This window comes from Macaca mulatta, chromosome 5 (assembly GCF_049350105.2).
Source record: "Macaca mulatta isolate MMU2019108-1 chromosome 5, T2T-MMU8v2.0, whole genome shotgun sequence".
Lineage (NCBI taxonomy): Eukaryota > Metazoa > Chordata > Mammalia > Primates > Cercopithecidae > Macaca > Macaca mulatta.
This window is the reverse complement of record NC_133410.1, coordinates 191,636,987-191,658,111: the sequence shown is the minus strand read 5'-3', so window position 1 is coordinate 191,658,111 and position 21,125 is coordinate 191,636,987. Positions and strand designations below refer to the sequence as shown.

General features: G+C 38.6%; 2 protein-coding genes across 7 annotated transcripts in view; one reads left to right on the top strand and one right to left on the bottom strand.

Annotated features, from left to right (window-relative positions):
- The window catches only part of DCTD (dCMP deaminase), a 500,232-nt gene that overhangs the window by 174,157 nt on the left and 304,950 nt on the right, over window positions 1–21,125 (top strand). The gene's annotated exons all lie outside the window — the stretch shown is intronic.
- The window catches only part of WWC2 (WW and C2 domain containing 2), a 218,253-nt gene that overhangs the window by 96,143 nt on the left and 100,985 nt on the right, over window positions 1–21,125 (bottom strand). For all 6 annotated transcript variants that reach the window (XM_078002451.1, XM_078002452.1, XM_028848907.2 and 3 more), the window contains 2 exons: window positions 12,885–13,088; window positions 11,979–12,055 (listed from right to left, as the gene is read on the bottom strand). In XM_078002451.1, coding sequence (XP_077858577.1) covers window positions 11,979–12,055; window positions 12,885–13,035 — 228 coding nt within the window. In that variant the 5' untranslated portion in view covers window positions 13,036–13,088. The remainder of the gene's footprint in view (window positions 1–11,978; window positions 12,056–12,884; window positions 13,089–21,125) is intronic.

Below are 21,125 nucleotides of genomic sequence, written 5' to 3'. Positions count from 1 at the left end.
ATTAATACACTTAGTATATTAGCTTTCTTATTGTCGTATTTTCTTCCTCTATTCTTGCCTTCTTTTCGGTTAACTAAATTTTTTCTAATGATTCCATTTTATCTCCCTTATTGGCTTAAAAGTGATACCTCTTTTTTTTTTTTTTTTTTTTAAGTGGATACTCTAGGGCAGGAATCAGCAAATGACAGCTCATCTTGTGGCCTGTTTTTTGTTTTTGTTTTATGGCCCACAAGTTAATAAAGGTTTGCAAATTTTTAACTATTATCCAAGAAAAGTAGAAAAAAAAGAGCAAAAATCTGCACCAGAGACCACACATGGTCTGCTATATGAGTTCACTGATGCTGCAGGACAAATTAACACAGAATTAGCAGCTTAAAATTAATTACAGCTATTTAATAGCTCACTAGGTTCTCTGGGTTCTCTGGTCAAATTATCACAAAGCTGCAATCAGGGTGTTAGCCAGGCTGAGTTGTCATCTGAGGCTTTGTAGAAAAACCCACTCCTAACTTCATTCTCACTGTTGGCAACATTCAGTTCCTTGTGGCTCTAGGACTGAGACTTGAATTCCTTGCTGGCTATCAGCCAAGGTCACTCTCAGTTTCTTCCCATGTTGGCCTCTCCCTCTGTAATCCAGCAATGGTACATTTAAACCCTCTTATGCTTTGACATCTAATGTCCTCCTCGACAACCAGCCAGAGAAACTCTGTCTTTAAAGGGCTTGTGTTACCTCCAATCCCCCAGAATAATTTCTCTGCCCCCCAGGATAATTTCTCTATCTTTAACTCTGCCATATTAAATAATGAATCATATTCAGCCTGGAAATTATGAAAGTCATGTATACTAGGAAAGGTGGGGGAGGTGAACATCTTGGAGGACTGGAAAATATTTAGAATTCTGCTTACTATACCTGCAACATCTAAAATATTTACTATTTGGATCTTTACAGAAAAAGTTTGCTCTAGTGTATAAAATATGCAGCCTACTGCCAATAAAAGTCACTACTTTATGAATAGTCAAAGTGCCTTAGACAGCATCCTTCCATTCTCCCCTATTCTTTGTGATATTTTGTCTTATATTTTGCTTTTAAATATTTTATAAGCCTCACAACATATTTTATTATCTTTGTTTAGGCATTTTTATTTAAAGAGGCTTCAAATTATTTAAAAAGTCTTGTATTTGAATATGTAAGATCTCTAACATTTTTCATTATTTTATTTAGTTCCAAAGTTCCATGTGGTATCATTTTCCCTCTGCTTGAAGAGATTACCTTTAACATCTAATATATTCCAGTTCTGCAGGCAATCAGTTCTCTTGTTTGTCTGAAAAATTATTTTATTCTTTAATTTTGTGGTAAAATATACATGTAAGATTTACCATTTAAGTATACAATTCCATGGTATTAAGTGCAACCATCATCACTGGTCATTTCCTGAACTTTTTCATTGTCTTACTGAAACTCTGTACCTATTAAACAGTAACTCCCCTTTCTCTTCTTCCTCAGCCCCTGGTAACCACTATTCTATTTTCTGTGTCTATGAAATTGCTTATTCTAGGTACCTTATATAAGATGAATCATATTTGTTCTTTTGTGTCTGACTTTATTTCACTTAGCATAACGTTTTCAAGGTTCATCCATGTTGTAGCATGTATCAGAATTACGTTGCATTTTAAAGCTTAATAATATTGCATTATACGTATATGCCATATTTTGCTGACATTCACCTGTGATAGACATATAGGTTGTAGGCAGGTAATAGTTAATTTCATGTGTCAATCTGGAGGATATTTTTGGATAAGATTTTTAAACTGGTGAACTCTGAGTATACAGACTGCCCTCCATAATGTGAGTATACCTCATCTAATCAGTTGAAGTCCTGATCAGAATAAAAAAACTGACCTCTCTAAACAGGCAGGAATTCAACAGACTGCCTTTGGACTTCATCTGCGCTGCAAGCTTTCCTGGGTCTCTGCCTGCCAGTCTTCAGACTTCATCCCCTTCATCAGCTTTCCTGGGTCTCCAGGCTGCTGGTCTTTGGACTGGAACTGTGCTGGCTCTCCTGTGCCTCCAGTTCGTCAGTCCACACTGCACATCTGGACTTGCCAGTTCCCACAATTGTGTGAGCCAATTCCTTTTAACAAATCTCCTCCGAGATTAGAAGGTATGTATCAAAATCTATATAGACATATATCAAAAAGTTAAATTTAGAATTACCTTGTGATCGAACAATTCCACTTCTGGATATATACCCCAAAGCACTGAAAGCAGTGACTCAAACAGATACTTGTATATCAATGTCCAACCTGTGTTAGTCAGTTTTGTTTTTAAGTAATAGCTTTCCTAGTAGGAGTGCAGTGATATCTCATTGTAATTTTGATTTGAATCTCCCTCGTGACTAGTGATGTTTATCATCTCTTCATACGCTTATTGGCTGGCCATTTGTATATCTTTTGGAGAAATGTCTATTGAAGTCTCTTGCCCATTTTTATACTGGTTGTTTTGCCTTCAATTTAAAAGACATTTTCACGAGGTATAGAAATCTAGGTTGACAGTTTTTCTTTTAGTATTGGTACTCTTGAAATATCATTCCATTGTCTTGTAGTTTGTATTATTTCTGATGAGGAGTCTGTTGTAATTCTTGTCTTTATTCCACTGTACATTATGTCTTTTTCTATGGCTACTTTTAAGAATTTCTCTTTATCATTGATTTCTGGCAAGATGATTATGACGTGCTTTGGTATGATCTTTTTTTTTTTATTCTGCCTTGGGTTTGTTGAATTTCCTATATTGATGGATTAATAATTTCAGTTTCTGCAAATAATTTTTGTGATTTCCTTCGCTGCTGTTTCTAGGAGACTTTAATTACACATGTCAAACTATTTGATACTGAACCACAGGATACAGATATGCTGTTAAATTTTTACCAGACTTTGTTTTCTCTGTGTAATTCATTTTGGGTAGTTTCTATTCCTGTGTCTTTAACTTCACTGATCTTTTATTTGGTAATACATAATCAGCTGTTACTCTCATACAGTTATTTTATTTCTGATATTGTATTTTTAATCTATAGAAGTTCCATTTTGTTTTTTAATATATTTTTTCTCCCCATTTTCACATTTTCCTTTACATTCTTGAGCATATGTATAACATGTTTTAACATGTTTGTCTGCTAATTAAATTGTACCTGTCATTTCTTCTTTTTGTTGTGGATCATATTTTCTTGCTTCTTTGCATACCTGATCATTTTTAACAGCTTTATTGATGTATAACTAGCATACAATAAAGTGCTTATGTTTAAAGTACATACTTTGATAAGTGTTGACACGTGTATATACACATTTAACTGTCAATACACTTCTGGAATATATCTAACACTCTCGAAGGCTTCCTGATGCCCTCTTGGTAAACTCTCTTTTGCCCCTCCACACTACCCTCATTCCCAACACACGTGAAAAATTCTGACTAGAGGGGCCGGGCGCGGTGGCTCAAGCCTGTAATCCCAGCACTTTGGGAGGCCGAGACGGGCGGATCACGAGGTGAGGAGATCGAGACCATCCTGGCTAACAAGGTGAAACCCCGTCTCTACTAAAAAATACAAAAAACTAGCCGGGCGAGGTGGTGGGCGCCTGTAGTTCCAGCTACTCGGGAGGCTGAGGCCGGAGAATGGCGTGAACCCGGGAGGCGGAGCTTGCAGTGAGCTGAGATCCGGCCCCTGCACTCCAGCCTGGGCGACAGAGCGAGACTCCGTCTCAAAAAAAAAAAAAAAAAGAAAGAAAAATTCTGACTAGATACTGGCCATTGTGAATTTTACATTCTTGGTGCTGGATTTTATCGTATTATCTTGAAGGATCCTGGACTTTGTTCTAGCACACAAATAAATTATTTTAAATCAATTTGATCCTTTCAATGTTTGCTTTCAATTTTTGTTAGAATAAGTCCAATGCAGCCTTAGCCTCAGACTAATTTGGTCCCACTACTATGGCATTACTCTTCTGATGTTTCTTTTCAAGGCTCTATGTCTCTATGCTGGTTGACGGAAACACAAACTATTCCCAGCCCTATGTGAGCTCCGAGAACTGTTTGTCCTATCACTTTCTTTCTCCAGTCTTATGGTATTTGTACCATGGATACTCAATCAGTATTCAAGTCAAAGATTTGAGGAGACCCTACTAGAAATCTCTAGACTGGCACTTGCCTGCTCTTGCTCCCTTCTGTCTCTGTAGCTCCCTCCTCTCTGGTATTTCCTCTATATTCTAGTCACTTCTCCGCCAATGAACTTTTCTCTTCTGTCTCATCAACTCATGCACGCCACTAGACTATGTTTGGGTCTTTCTCCTCATACTGCGAACAGTGCAATCCCAGGGCTCACTTCATCTGTTTCCTTTCAGTTAAGAATTACAGTCTTCTACTGTTACCTGAAGTCTGAAAACAGCTGTTTCCTAGATTTTGTCCAGTTCTCTAATTACCTGCTGTTAGAGGGCAATTCTTGTAGTAGTTAATCTTTCATGGGCAACAAGTAAGCTGGATCTTTTAAAATATATTCACACGATTTTGACAGCCTGAATTTTAGGCAAAATGTCTTCTTGTTGAGCCTATTTCACCAATATCACCTTCTCTCTAAAGACACATCTAAAACTGTCATCCAATTGATGAGTCTCGAATTATTCCCTTACATCTTGAAGGAGCTAAAATTCTGATGCCTTCATTAAGTAGAAGCTCAGAGTATTATGTCTACCACCCTCAGCTCTAGAAATAAATGTGCACCCAAGGACGCTAAAGATCGCAAAACATATGTAGAATAAATAGCTATTTCATACTCTCACTGCTTCACTGTCATGGCGTCAGGAGGTTGATTCAAAATTCAATGTGAACATGTTAGGTCAATGTATTTATTGTGTACATGTCAAAGAAAAGTACCAAAATATAAGGAAGTGTTGGTTTGAATGCATTCATTATATCTTTATCTCATACCATTCCACAAAGCTTAGCTCCTATGACCTTCAAAATATGAGCAAATGAGCTTTGTAGGCTTTATAGAATCATTTAAAATAGATCATTTATGAGTGATTATTTTCCTGTCAATCCTGTTTGCTCAGAATATATATTCTCTAGCAGGAAAAGTTAATTGCTTTTAATATTGTAAAATGCCACAAGCATTATGGATATAAGAGTATTTAAGAATTAGGATGTGTGGAGATTGACATGGTGACTTATCTAGGTGAAGAGAAACTAAATATCTCCTCCTGAACAACATAGTGCCAATAAATGATTTCTTTTTTAAAATACATATTTAGCCTGCAGTTTCATACCCTTCAAAGCTAGAAAAGGAGACCAAACTCATACAGAGATAGCAAGAGAAATAAAACATTAGAAAATCAATAAATGTGATTAAGTATTAAGATTCACTCTATTCAAATTCTGAGTATGCTTTTGAAAAAAGACACTACTGTGCTATACATTTTAATTATTTCAAGTTACTACCATGTCGTATTAGATAACACCAGTTCTTACATTAAAGAGAATCTCTCATTTTCTGTCTTGCTTTTTTTTTTTTTTTTAGCGAATGTAAGTCAAGTCATCTCATATTTCACTCAAAATTCACTGACTGTTGCGCTATTTTCTAACCCAACACTAACTACAATGGTCCTCCCTTATCCACAGTTTCACTTTCTGCAGTTTAGGTTGCCTGCAGTCAACTGTGGTCCAAAAATAGATGACTATGATACAATAAGATATTTTGAGAGAGAGAGAGACCACGTCCATATAACTTGTATTAAAGTATAATGCGATGACTGTTCAATTTTATTATTAGTCATTGTTGTTAATCTTCTATGCCTAATTCATAAGTTAAACTTTATCACAGGTATGGCTGTATAGGAGAAAACAGTGTACAATGGGTTCAGTGCTATCCAGGGCTTCAGGTATCCACTGGGAGGCCTGGGCCATATGCCCTATGAATAAGGGGGAGCTACTGTACAATACAAATTCATTTCCAAACATCCTAAGAATAACCTTATCTACAGTTTGGTGTTGCAAGTTAGCATCATTCTCTTTCAACACCTTAAAAGAAAGTTAAGTCACAGCTGAAAGAACTTGAAATGTAAGCTAAATTGTAAACGTAGTGTAAGAATAAGGATCTCTCTCATGTCTAGTCAAGAGAGAATATTTGTAGCAATTTACATTCTCCAAAGGCTTTTTTCTTTTCCTTTTTTTTTTTCTTTTTGAGATGGAGATTTGCTCTTGTTGCCCAGGCTGGAGTGCAGTGGTGCAATCTTGACTCACTGCAACCTCTGCCTCCCGGGTTCAAGCAATTCTCCTGCCTCAGCCTCCCCAATAGCTGGGATTACAGGCATGCACCACCACGCCTGGTTAATTTTGTATTTTTAGTAGATATGGGGTTACTCCATGTTGGTCAGGCTGCTCTCGAACTCCTGACCTCGGGTGATCCGCCCACCTAGGCCTCCCAAAGTGCTGGGATTACAGGCGTGAGCCACTGCACCCGGCCGGTATATTTCTTTTTATTTGAAAAATACTGATATTATTTTTGCTCTGTTAGATAATTGGCTAAAGTATCATATTTTGATGTGCACATTAGTCAATTACTTTACTCCTAGTTACAAACTGAACTTTAAATCTGACTGTCATTCTTTTAAATCTGTCTCCAAGATTACAAATAGCTAAGACTGTGGATGGCTTTTCTAAGTTCATCACCACTGCTAAAACGAATTCAAAGTGGGTCTATATTAACAATGTGTGAGCAGTACATACTTGAGAACAAAAGACAGTATACTGTTATTAATAACAGTGCCCCCTAGCCAGCTATGTGTTTGGAATGGTGTGTAAATAGTTTAACCAAAGGGGTCTTTGTTCTTCACTCTTACAAAATGAAAAGTTGTATTAAAGCACATGCAATAGGTACTCAATACACTTCTCAAATACATTTGTATTTCTAAAGACTTTCTTTTACATTTCTAACACTCGTTTTAACAATGGTGAAAATTTCACAAAAATTAGCCAAAAACTTTCTCCACAAAATTTTCACTTATTTGTAAACTTCGGTATTGTGTTATTTTAATAACGGCAATTGAATTTAAAGTTTCATTTGCATGAGAGAGTTTATATTTTAACCCAAGGTGACTATGGCCTAAGATCTATTATAAATAAATAATAAATTTTGCAGTAAAAACGTTTATATTCTTCTTCCTTAAAAAAATAGCTACTGAAAAATAGCTATTGAGATTTTCTCAAGCAATTAAACACCAGCTTTAAAAGTTATGAGTATCTTAATAAAATGCACTAATTCATTCATTTTACCATTTTCACAAATAAAAATAAGGTATCAGGAAGTACTGTTAACCCATTTGACCAAAGAGGAAACAAGCCCAATGGTCATCAATATCTATGTCCATAATATAACATGAAGCATATTTTAGACAGGTGCTTCTAAATACATGACTCCCAAATACTTGACCTACTAGTACTACTTCAGTAAAACAACTGAGGTACACCTGCTAATATTGTTGCAACAAAACATTAAAGCATAAAACTAGTGTTTGGCTATGCTTTAAAAATTGTTATTGTGACCAAAAATGCAGACAAGTACTCCAAGACACCAAAGCGATGAGTTAATTTATTCAAGAGTTACTACTCCTATGGCATTAATTTGTGGAAAGGATTTTAACAGAGTATGCAAACCAAGAAGGGTCAGATTATCAAAACCTAACAGACTCTGCCAAGTTACCCATCCACTTCTGAATGGCTGGGCCATTCCTAAAGTGTTACCTGGTCAAAATGGACACAGATACCAAAGAGTGCATCATCTGTGCCAAAGTGTTCAAACACAGCTCAAAACATCACAACAGCAACACAGTCCACACGGACCAATCTGCTATGGCGGCATTTCTAAAAAGGCATTCACACTGCCAGGAAGTGTTAAGCACCTGGGGACTAATGAAAGGGATGAAGCCAGTGTCGTTTCTGATCTTTAATTATAGTTACTTGTGAATATCTTGTCTTCTTTTTGTGAGGGAAGCACCTTCTTGAAGAGGGCGTCTCTCTCTGACTCATCTTTGTGGTCACAAAGTGATAAATATTATATGTTATATATAATATAGGCCTCTGATATTAAGAGCGAACTAAACCTGGCATAGAAGAGGCTTAATCTAAGAGATTCTGCTACATCAGAGGACAATTCTGGGGAAGGTGACCACTTGGGATTTCCTGTGCTACCCCTGACTGGGATGGGGCTCCATTTCCTTCTAAATGGTTGGTTTCATGAGATATCCTAATATGTTTCTGTTTCTAAATCCCTCCCTCAGTTTGCGTATTTCTTAGAGGATCTAAGTGTACAGATTAACAGCTTATTGTGGTTGTTCCATTTACAATGTGTCTTGCGAAGATAAGAACTACGAAAAGGATGAAAATTTCAGAGGGAAGTAATAATAACTTGCTGAGAAGTGCACAGCTCGAGTATTGGAGTTTATTGAGAGTAAGTTTTGACAGAAATGTCTTCATTTCCTTTTTTTTAAGATAAGGTATCTAGCCTAGTAGATCACAGAAACAAACACATAGACACGGTACAGAGATACAGTACCAAGACATTTGACAAACCATTGCATGAACAGAGAATTACGGATGGACTGACAAAGGGTCCAGGACACCCTGGAGCGGTATTTATTGTACAGTGACATAGAATGATGACTTCATAAATCAAGAAATCCAAACTAAAGAGAGGTTTTGCTTCCAGTAAGCTTGTTTGAAAAACCTTTTTCATACTCTTTTTCTAATAAGAAATAGAAAAATTATGAGAAAAAATCTATTTGAGGACACTCGAGAACTAAGACAGCAAGAACTTGTGTTAAAGATCCAAAAGAAGCCAGGTGTGGTGTCTCACGCCTGTAATTCCAGCACTTTGGGAGGCCGAGGCGGGCGGATCACGAGGTCAGGTGTTCAAAACTAGCCCGGCCAACATGGCAAAACCCCATCTCTACTAAAAATACAAAAAATTAGCCAGGCGTGGTGGCGGGCACCTGTAGTCCCAGCTACTCAGAAGGCTGAGGCGGGAGAATCCCCTGAACCTGGGAGGCAGAGGTTGCAGTCAGCTGAGATGGCACCACTGCACTCCAGCCTGGGAAACAGAGCAAGACTCCGTCTAAATAAATAAATAAATAAATAAATAACCAACCAAAAGATAAGGGAAGCTCATTGTCATAATCCAAACATGGCACTGTTTCTGCTTTTGAGGTATCTGCCCACACAACAGGAAAGGGAAAGGCTGGGAGTATGCAGTGACTGAGCACCTGAGACACAGAGAAGGGCTGGCAGCCCCACAGAGCTCAGGCACAGGGAAGAGACGCGAAGTTCAGCCTCTATCCAACAGAAGGGGCCCTGCTAAAACACCTCAGGAGTTCAACTGGGATTCTGAAGAGCTTTGCCCTAAAAGAAAAGGGAAACTGGAAATAGGCCCGCCCTTAGAGAAGGATTAAAGCCCAGGCTGCAGTCAGCTCAAATTATGATTATATTAAAATTACCTGCCCCTGGCCTGACTACCTAGAAGAAACAAAACTAAATCCTCTCTGGGATGATGAAGTGTTCAAAAATTACATATTAATGTGCAGAATTTGGGCAAGTAACTAAAAACAACTGAAAAATAATCAAATAGAAATTCTGAGATTAAAACTTTTTTTTTATTTTTAATAGAGATTATGTCTCGTTATGATGCCCAGGCTGGTCTTGAACACCTGGCCTCAAGCAATCCTCCCACCTTGGGATCCCAAAGTGCTGGGATTACAGGTGTGAGCCATTGCACCCAGCTTCAAATGTAAGTTTTTGAACTGAAAAATATAGTGTATTTAAGTTGAAGTCAATAATAAAAGAAAAGCTCCAATTGTTTGAAAATTAAGCAATGCACTCATATGAGAAATCATAAAGGAAGTTAGAAAATATTTTGATCTGAATAACAATGGAAATATAAAATTCAAAACTTGTGAGATGTAGGCAAAAGCCTGTGCATAAAGTAACGTAGAGACTTAGTGCAGACATGAGAAGGTAAGAAAGGCTGAAACCGTTTGGCAGTATCCGCTGAGATATGTACGGTCAGGTGCCACATGTTCACATTTCCCTGCATATAAGACGGTATGTCTCGCACTGCCTTTTCTACCGTTGGATAAGTTTAGATACACAAATACTTACCACCGTGTGTTATAATTCTAGGTACTGAATGTACTTACAATATGTACTTACAGTACTCAGTATAGTATCATACGGTACGGGTTTGTAGCCTAGAAGCAACAGGCTATAGCATATAGCCTAGAGGTGTAGTAGCCCTATCACATGGGCTTGCATTAGTATACTCTGTGATGTACGCAGGACAAGGGAATTGTCTAACAATGCACTTCTCACAATGTATGCCCATTGTTAAGTGAGCCATGGTTGTATTTTTTAAAATAAATTTTATTGTGTATATTTGAGGCTTACAACATGATGTTATGGGATACATGGAGATAGTGAAATGATTACTACAGTGAAGCAAATTAGCATATCTAGCAACTCACACAATTACCATTTTTTGTCACAAAATCTACTTATTTATTTAACAAGAATCCCTAATACAATACAATGTTATTCCCTAGAGTCCTCATGTTGTACATTACATCTCTAGACTTGTTCATCCTACGTATCTGCACCTTTTATCCTTTGAACCACATCTCGCCATTTCATCTCCCCTCACCTCCGCCCCACCCCCAAGTCCACGGTAACCACTGTTCTATTCTCTATCTCTGTATACTTGATCTTCTTTTCAAGAGTCAACATAGAAGTGTTCCACATATAATGCATGTATAATAGACATGTACATTAAGGCATAATTTTTAATAATCAGAAATTGAAATAAACTTTAATTTACATCAATATTACATGAGATAAAGAATTTATGGTATGTACACAAAAGTGGAACACTATATAGCAATAAAAATGAATGTGGATCTTGAAATGCTATTGAGCAAGGCAAGCCATCAAATTAATACATACGCTATCCAGTCTTAGGAAGTTCAAAGCAGGTGAAAAATTAACCCTCAGTGCTCATGAGGCCATAGTACCACCTTTAGGGAGAAGGGAAATGAGGAGAAATCATGGTAATAACCCAGTTCAGGACCTGGGTATTGGTTACATGAGTTTATTTACTTGGTGAACAGACTTCAATATTCCAAAAATCAAGGATAAATAAGCTCTGGCCTTAACATCAGTTTAGTTAAAAAGATTCAGGCCAAGATTCAGGAAACACCTTTCCATGAGGCATTACGAGGACCTCGTAAAGTCTGACTTCAGTTGTGGGCATCCTGAAATATTGGGTTGTCCGACAAAAGAGCAGCTTGGCTTAACTCTGAGGGACAAAACTCAGCACAATGAGGGAAAGCACGTTACAAGACTCAAATTTTGATTCAATATTCTAACTGCTAACAATAAAACTGCCCAATAGGCCAGGCACAGTGACTCACGCCTATAATTCCAGCACTTTGGGAGGCCAAGACGGGCAGATCACTTGCGGTCAGGAGTTCAAGACCAGTATGACCAGCCTGGCCAATATGGTGAAACCCCATCTGTACTAAAAATATTAAAATTAGTTGTGCATGGTGGCACACGCCTGTAATCCCAGCTACTCGGGAGGCTGAGGCAGGAGAATCACTTGAACCCGGGAGGCGGAGACTGCGGTGAGCCAGCCTGGGGGACAGAGTGAGACTTCATCTCACAAAACAAACAAACAAACAAACAAAAACCTGCGCAATAATGGAACGCACTGTCTCAATAATAAAGACTATTCCACGCTCTGAACTTGTTCACATCAAGGCGGAAGGGCCACTCATCGGGGGTGAGCGGAGTTTCCCACAGCACACGGGGTGAGAGCTGACCGCTGGAGCCCCTTCCACAGCCTTCAGACTCTATGCATATGGGTCAACACAGAACCACAATTTAAACCTCTTACCCTTAATCTTGTAGTGGAGATCTCAGCTTTTAAAATATCGGGATCATATTTAGTACTGGATGAAGATCCTGAGAATACTTTTATAGAGAAAAAAGAAAAACTAATTATTTACAAGTTGCATAACTAGTTCTCAGCTTATAATTTCTTGAAGCTGTACACGGGGAAAAAAAGAATTTACTGAAGCTAAAAACAAGATTTATGTGCTTCTGTGAATACTTGCTTTCTTTTTATAATTCCTTTATTGTCATTTATCAGACACCTAAATATAAAAAGTAATCTTCAAACCTCTACCATATTTTTAAACTCTGTAAAGAGAAACATCATTAAGACCTTGGAGCTTAATTTTCTTCTGGATTTCATACACACTACGTCCTTAGAGGACTATACTGCAGCAGTACTTCAGAGTTTTGCATTATCAAGGAATTTATAATTTAAGCAGAACTTCTGAGCTCATCACAGCTGCTTCTTTAAACAAAGTCAGCTCCAAATAATCAATCTGTGAGATGAGGGAGCGGTAAATCAACTCAGATGGTCAACAGAAATTACACTGTAGGTAATAGTTGCAGTTCCTCCCCACTAAAAATATTGTACAAAAGTAGCAAACAGGGCCAAATTACTTGCATTGTTCTGAAAAGGTAAAAATTAACTCGTAAATGCATAAAAGGCAACCTGGCAGAGGCAGGTACAGAAACAGAAGGCATGCACAACCCCCAAACGGGGATTATTTTATCTGGAGTGGGGGTGAGAAAATCCGGGGTGTGCCTTCACCTCTCACGGTTTTGAGAGACTCTTCCTGCTTAGGAGGGAAAAGGACTCAAAATTAAACTCCATAGAAATGTAAGTGGTCTTCTGTTATCTACAATTCGGTCTCCACTTCTAAAGTCTGAATAGACACACTGTACTTACAGCTTGTGCGAGAACTTGACTTTTCCTTATAGGCATCATTTAATCGCACGTATTCATCCAGGGCCAGCGCCAGCCTCTGTTCCTTCACATGGTACAGCTCCTTCTGTGTCCGGAGGGCATCCCGCGCCACAGAGAGGTAGTCCTTGAGCATCTTCTCCTGTTCCCCCCTCCATTGTTTTCTTGGATCTTCTATCTGTGTGGTTTCTGAAAACATTAGGTGGAGGGTATTTTTTAGAATTTAACTTTGTTTTCCGGATTGTTTAAACTTTAGGGAGTAGGCTAGCTTAAGTTCTTGTATCCTCTAAGGAGTTTATTTAGCTGTGCTGGAGTGACTTCTCCAGAAATTTTATAGTTTTATTTTACCCAGTCCCATCAATTTCCTTCCTCTTTCAGGTTCTCATCAACAATGTATTCTCACTATAAATCTGCCACATACGATGTTGTCAATCAGATCATTCCTTTCAAGAATTCTGTGGCTCCCCAGTGCCTACAGAATAAAAGCTAAGCTATTCATTCCAGCACTCAAGGTCCCGCATAATCTGGACCCAACCTACCTTCATTCACCTAATATGGGACTCTAGCCACACTGCTCTCTGCATCAGCTCTAATCAAAGCTGGTCTACTCTGCAGACCAATACCAGTCCATGAACGCAGTTTCATGTCCACAACAGTAAGGACAGAAATAGACAGAAAACATTTTGTAATCATTATAGCGATTTTAGTCAGTTATTGTTTATCTGTTGATAAACATTTTGCATTTCTTTGTGTATATACATTTTCACTTTTTCAGTAATTCACTTTTTCTTGTAGTTTACAAAAATATCAGTGAGTCCGCAGTGGATCTGAAATTTAAAAATAAACAAACAAACAAAACCCTGGTCCTGTTTACACAGGATGCTCTAGCCTAAGGCCCTGGTTCTTGCTTCTGCACTTCTGCAAACTACAATCAACCAGAGACTTTTTTTAAAAAAAACCCAGACCAGTTAGAGTTTCTGTGGGTGGAACCCAAGCACTACAGATTTGAAAGCTGCTCAGGTGATTCCAGTGAGCAGCCGAGCCCAAGAACCAGTGCTCTGCAACAGCATTCACACGCTGCCTCCTCCAGAAGGTGCCCCGGCCACCTCATCTGCAGGTCAGCCCTTATCCTCTGTCTTCCACGGCAGCTTATGCTCAGTTTATAAACTCCAAACACATTCTTTACTGTGTGGTGAAGCCACAGTAGGAGCCACAAAACGTGAAGAAAAACAAAAACAAAAGAATCAGATTACCACAAACACTTCATGTTCTCATATTTAAAAACTGACATATTTCTTGACCACACGTTGGGCCAAGGAGTTGGAGTGTACTGGTGTCCAGCACTGGGGTACCATGATGTATACCAGAGAATGGATAGTTTTGGTGATGGTTAGTGCAGGTTGGTTAAGAGACATCCCCCTGTGTCTGCAGACATGTATTGGATCCCTCTGCTGTGAAAGAAAGGAAAGTGGCCATGTGCCAGTAGAGGAAGGGGCTGAGAATGGGACAGAGTAAATAAAAGAGGCTTCCTGGATACTGATGTTCTATTTCTTTCACCCATCGAAATTACATAGTTCACTTCTAAAATATTTGATAAACTTTGTTATTTCAGTCTGTGTACTTTTCTGTATGTTGTATTCAGTAATACAATGTGTTAAAATAAAATAGAATAGTTCAAAGGCATAAAAACTATGGTATTGTGACTTACGATCTTGTCTCTAGCAGGACATTGTATCTAAGTGGATCCCACTCCCAACAACAGCAAACACAAACGGGATAATTTGGGACAAACAGAAGTATGGCTTTAATACAGAAAACACATGAAGCTTGATACACAAAAGATTAATAGAGATTTTTAAAAAACAAAGCAAAACACAAAGAAGGCCATGGTGGAATAACAGGGCCACAGTAAATAACTAGAAGAGAAAATATATGAACAACGGTTTTCAGATGTTGGACAACAGGTAGTATGAATTGTGATCTCTGAAAGAAGGGAAATGAATCCCATGATTATCCTACATTTCTGTCTGAAAGCACTTTTTGGACAGCAGTGCAAAGAGGGGTAACTGAAGCAGAGAAAGGAGGCACTGCTGAATTGAAGCGACAGGCAAGCAGACTTCATGGAAGCCATGAGAGGTGGAATTTGTAAAGCAAAGCACAGAAGTTCCAGAGACTGGAGAAGTTCCAGAAATTTGCACAGGGGTTACAAGAAGTCTGTGGGTGAATGCTAAGATGCACAAGGGGGACGTGCACAACGCCAGGCAAAGGACAACTGGGGTGCTATAGGCAGATAATTCCCTGAGCTCACACAGGGCTGTGACAGTTTCCAATTATGACCAGCCAGAGGAGAAAGGACACAGTGAACATCTAGGGAATTCAGTGGAGACCACAGCAAAGTTACACCTTAACAACAGCGCTAAATAAGACATAGAGTAAAGGCTACTCTGAACCTAACCTAAAGGACCAAACTGGTCAGCAAGTAACTTAACTGCCAGTCAGAAGAAAAAAAGTACAAATCTCCCTAAAAGGCACAAAACCTAGCACTCAATGAAACCAACAACAACAAAACCAACTTTATAATGTCTAGCATCCACTATAATGTTACTAAACATAACAAAAAGCACAAAAATATGGTCCATAATCAGGAGAAAAATCAGTCAATAGAAACAGATCTGGAAATGTAGAAATGATGGAATAAGCATAATCTAGATAAAACAGTTATGTTACAACAGAATAGAGTCCAAAAATAAACCCACACATCTACTGACTATTGTGCAAACAGTCAGTAAGCAGATGAAAGGAGACTCAACATCACCAATCATCAGGGAAATACAAGTCAAAACGATAATGGGATACCACTGCTCACTATATAAAACGGCTAGAATTTGAAAACTGACCATGTCAAGTGTTGAAGAGGATGTGGGGCAACTGGAATTCTCATTCATTGCCACTGGGAATCTAAAAAGGGGCAATCACTTTGGAGAAGAACTTAGCAATTACCATGCAACCCAGCAATCCTACAACTTGTTATTTACCCAAGAGATCCAAAAATATGTATATACAAAAAGACCTCTAAACAAATGCTCATTAACAGCTTTATTCATAAGAGACAAAACTATTACAGCTAATGGCTAAGCAAATTGTAGTATATCCATACAATAAACTACTACTCAGCAACAAAATGAAACAAAATACTCAACAGCAATATATAAGACTCTTAAACACAAGCTGAGTGAAAAGACGCCAGATACAAAAGAGCACACGCTGTATGATTCCATTTATATGAAATGTGGGCAAATGTAAAGCTAATCCAATGACAGAAAGTGGTTGCCTGGGCCCAGCAGTACTGAGAAGTACTTGTTACAACAGAGCAAGAAGAAAGCTCTTTTTGAGCGGATGGAAATGTTCTCTATCTTGATTATTGTGATGGTTACATGGTGTACACTTGTCAAAAACTCATGAACTGTATAGTGAAAATAGATGCAATTTATGTATTTGTATATAATAACAAAGCTGATTTACAGTTTATTATTAAAATATGCTTTACAAGGTTCAAATGAATGAATGATGATGACTGATGAATGTTAAAGAGAACTGAGGTATAATAATACCTCAGTTATAAAGGAGAAAGGGATGCTATAGGCAGACAAACGGATGCTATCAGAACAGCAATAAAAATCCTTTGCCACTATCAGCTGTTGAAAAGAGCACTGGTTAGGGAGTAAGGCCGTGTGGATTCCATATCGAACTAGTCAGATGTGAGACTCTAGGAGAAATATTTTACCTCTCTTACTCTCACGTCTCTTGGATGTACACAGAGGGTGAAATATGGACGAATATTTTCTGATGTAGCCTTTGTAGTGGACACTGTTGGTGTCCTATCCTGGTATTCTCGGGTCTTTCTGCCATGGTCTACTCTTTGCTGTTGATGGATGTCTGACTGCTCTAGAGCACTTCACTAACTCACCTGCAGCCAATGACTGACTAGTGAAGAAGACAGAAATAACTCCCAGGTAGAGCAAACTCTGAGGTAGAAGTTGTACTTTGGAGTCACCACAATCAAGTGGAGTCAGAGACTTCACAGAAATAAAACCTTCACTTGTTTTTTTCCCTCACTTTCTTTCTTTCCTCATTTCCTTAATGATTTATCCCGGGATTTCCTTCATAAACCACGTTCACTTAAATTCTTGGCTTAGGGCTTGCTTCTGAGAGAACTCAACCCAACGTACCCTTGTATAATCTATGCAAATGGAAATGAAAGAAGTTTGGTCTTGGACTGTACTTCTCATATCCTCCTGTGACGGCTCTTAGTAACATTGTATGTATGGGCAAGGCAGGGGAGAAATAACAGGAAGATTCACTCTTGAAAATAAAAAAGGAAAATAAACCTGTCATTAACAGAGAAATGTAACAGCAAGTTCTAGCAATCGTTTTCTAAGATTCTACTAGAGAACTGAATAAATAAGCTGCTCTGGTTATTGTAAAACATAAAATTAGATTAAGGCACAGCCTAATTGCCTCAATAAAATCATTTTTGTGCACCATTACTAACAGTACTCTTAGATTTTAAGCCCTTGATGTCATATCATACCTGAAAATACTTCCACAGCCCACTCAGAGTTCCACAACCCCTTTCCCAGGGGTGTAGAGAGTGTACATCAGTCAGCCCAGACCACACTGGAAACGAAAGGTGTGGATACAGAAGGACTACGGAACATACAAAAGGGAAGTGCTCCAACAAGAACCTCGGCATTTATTACTGAAAGGAGATGAGGAGGTTCCGAGGTGCAGGAGGAAGAAGAAAAAAAGAAAATGATACGGTAGCATTAACCTGGGTGGCAGAAAGGCTGAGGTACATGGATTGTGAAAAACTAAACAGGAAAAGGAGGGATAATTCTTCCTTCCTCCTAATACCTGAATAATTAAAATGACTCCACATTGGAATGTACATTGAGAATACTGAGACTCAGGTCGTAATGAAGTAAGGTTAAAAAAAAAAAAAAGCACATGAATCATTTGAGTCCTGAGGAAGTTTTAAGAATATGAATACTGGAAAAAAGAACTGAGATGTAATATCCCAGAAGCTAAGATCATAAACTCTATATTCAGTCTAACTGGGTTCAAATCCAGGTGTGTCATTTACAAATTGTGTGACCTTGAGCAGGTTCTTAAACCTCTCCAGGGTTCAATTTCCTCCTTTACAAAATGGAGCTAATTCAGGGGGCTGTTTGGAGGATTAAATGAGATACTGCAAAATACAAAAAGCCTTTAATGCTAGTAAGCTATAACACTGTCTCTGATACTCAGACTGCAAAAGCAAAGAAATTATAAAGTCACATTGCTTACCCCAGCCTTGACTCCAGAGAGCATCTGTGTCTAGAACTAAGGCTCCACAGATCACTCTGCACCCATGTTAACCTACCCTGGCTTGAACTAGCTGATGAAAATGGGATACAGTCAGCTGTAACAAATGAATTATATATACATATGCTCAACACCTCCCCTCAATCTGTGCACGTGGCAGCAACACTGGGGAAAAAGGAGTCTTGTAACTTAATAAATTATAAAATTATATCCACTCTGCTTCCTCTTCCCTTAGTGGAATTTGCACACTCCACCACATACGTATTTATACAAGATGTCAGGGGCAGATCAGCAGATGAGACTGAAAAACAGTCAACAAAATATTGCTTCTCAAAGTTTCTTAGTATGACACACAGTGTTGCACTTTCCATTTGTCAGTGGATGGCGTATTGATCATTTTTTTAAAAATTTTATATGTTTTGTGATGCTTTGATGTCTCAGGGGCCTTGCTGTCTGGGAAGAGACTGCCCCTCCCAGGGCTAACTTAATTCTTAAGATAGCAAATGACTCCCATGAGCCCATCCTTCATATGTAAACCAACAGTCCAAAGCCCATATCCCTAACCTCCTCTTTTATCTAACTCACACACCAAACCAGTATTTCCCCTGCCCTACATCACCCTCCAGGGGAAGACGCTGGACAACTAGAGACCATTCCCATAACCCAGAGTCTGCCGAAATTATTCAATCTAGCCAATCCTAAACTTGTTCAGACTTGCGTACCCTGTCTCACTCATTCCTTCCCAAGGAAACCACAATACAGGCTCTGGGCCATGATTTCTCCTCTGCTCCTTCTGCCTCCCAACCAACCCAAGCACTTCTCCACCATATGGCCCGGAATGGTGTACTATGCCCCCTTCCCTTGAGAACTGTAATAAAACTTCTTAACCTGCCTCAAAGTATAGAACTCATCCTCTAACAAACATAAATGTATGGTCTTGAAAAGTTTTCAGAACTGTAGATGACTCCCAATAATCCTCATCTCCTAGTAATTTATGCCTCTTGAGTATGGGATAGATCTGATGACTTGCTTCTAATGAACAGAACATAAAATAAGTGACAAGACATTACTTCTGAGATGAGGTTACAAAAGACCGTGCTGTTGTCTTGCTCACTCTCTCTCTCCCTGATTTTTCTTGGCTTTTTGACTCTAACAAAGCAAGCTGCCCCGCTGTGAGCTGTCCTGTGGAGAGGCCCACGTGGCATGGAACGAGGGAGGCCTGTGGCCAGCAGCCAACAAGGAAGTGAATCCTGCCAATAACCGTACGAGTGGCTTGGAAGCAAATCTTTCTCCAGGCAGCCGTGAGATGACTGCAGCCTGGCTGACACCTTGATTGCAAACCACCACAGAGACCCTGAGCTGGAGGATCCAGCTAAGTCTTGCCTAGATTCATGGCCCACAGAAGCCATGAGATAATAAATATTATTTTAAACCAGTAAGTTTTGGGAGAATTTGTGATGATGCGATACATAATTAATAAACTAATGAAATAAAGAGATAATAAAAATTAAAAATGTATGTTAAAAATCTGAAAAGTTCTCAAGTTATAATAATTATAAGATATGTACTCTCAGTTCTCTTTCAATCTTTTGAGGTTTCAGCCAATCATATTTCCCCCATGTTGGGGACACAGTATATTTCAATAAAATATTTGTCATTGGCTAAAATGCCACAAAACACTGACTGACACTTCAGTGAATAAAGTGCAATAATGAAGACGATAATAAACTTCAGCATTTGTCTTGGACAGGTCAGGAAAAACACTCCGGGAGACTGGTTTAAACACCACACATTACAAGAGGGTCAGTGGGAAGCATTCTCATCTCCGAAATATTGCACAATTCAAATACGAACTGCAAAAGACGGTTCCCAAGGCACCTTAGAAGAAGGCTTCATAAAGCAGGATTGTGCTTCATCTCCATCACTGTATTTGTAGAACAGATTTGTGAAGATTATTTTTTAAATGTAAATACTCAAGTATATTATACAAATGTGGTATTTTTTATTAAGACCTAGTGGCCTTGGGAGCTCATGGCATTACAATATAATTTGCTGTTTTCTACTATATCAAAGAAGCAATATATAATACTGTTAAAATGCCCTGTACCTCAAGGAATTCACATTCCATCAGTTTTATAGATGTGAAACTTTATAGGTAGAGAACACATATGAATTACAAGAGCTTATCATGGAAAATAATGTTAGATTCTTCAAAGAAGATTATTTTTGTCTATAAAGGATATTTATATTCTTCCTACTGTGCTCAGGAAGAATAAATCAAATGAATATAAGTAACTTTCCTTATCTTCCTTTTTATAAAGTATCTGCTGTATTTACTATTTGTTCATTAATTCCTACAGACAATTATTGACCATCTACTACAGGGAAAATAAGATATTCAGGCATCAACCCTCCTTCCAAGAAACTTGCAAAATGTAGAAATAGTGACATACATATATGTAGAACACGATTAGTGCCTCGAGTGGAGAATGGCTAAGTGCCATGGCAGTTTAGAGACAAATGGGTTTCTTCTGGCTGAAAAAGAGTCCAGTTCCATGGAACAGGCAGTAAAGAGGGCTTTGAAAGATTCCTGACAAAAGAACCTGGCCCGTTCCCTGCCCCAGCCAAAACCCCCGGTTACCCCAGTCACACCAGCCTTCAGCTGCACTGAATTTCCTGCATGTCTTTCCTCAAGTCTTGCTTTCTCTAGCCTCTTGAGACCTTGGAATCTACTTGCCGTCCTCCTTCTTCCCCACCCCCTTTTCCTCCAGCCTGGTTAACTCAGTCATCTCTTGGGTGTCAGCTTAAAGCACTTTCTCCAAGTAGCCACAGCCACACTCTTTAGGATGAAAGGCTGCTTCT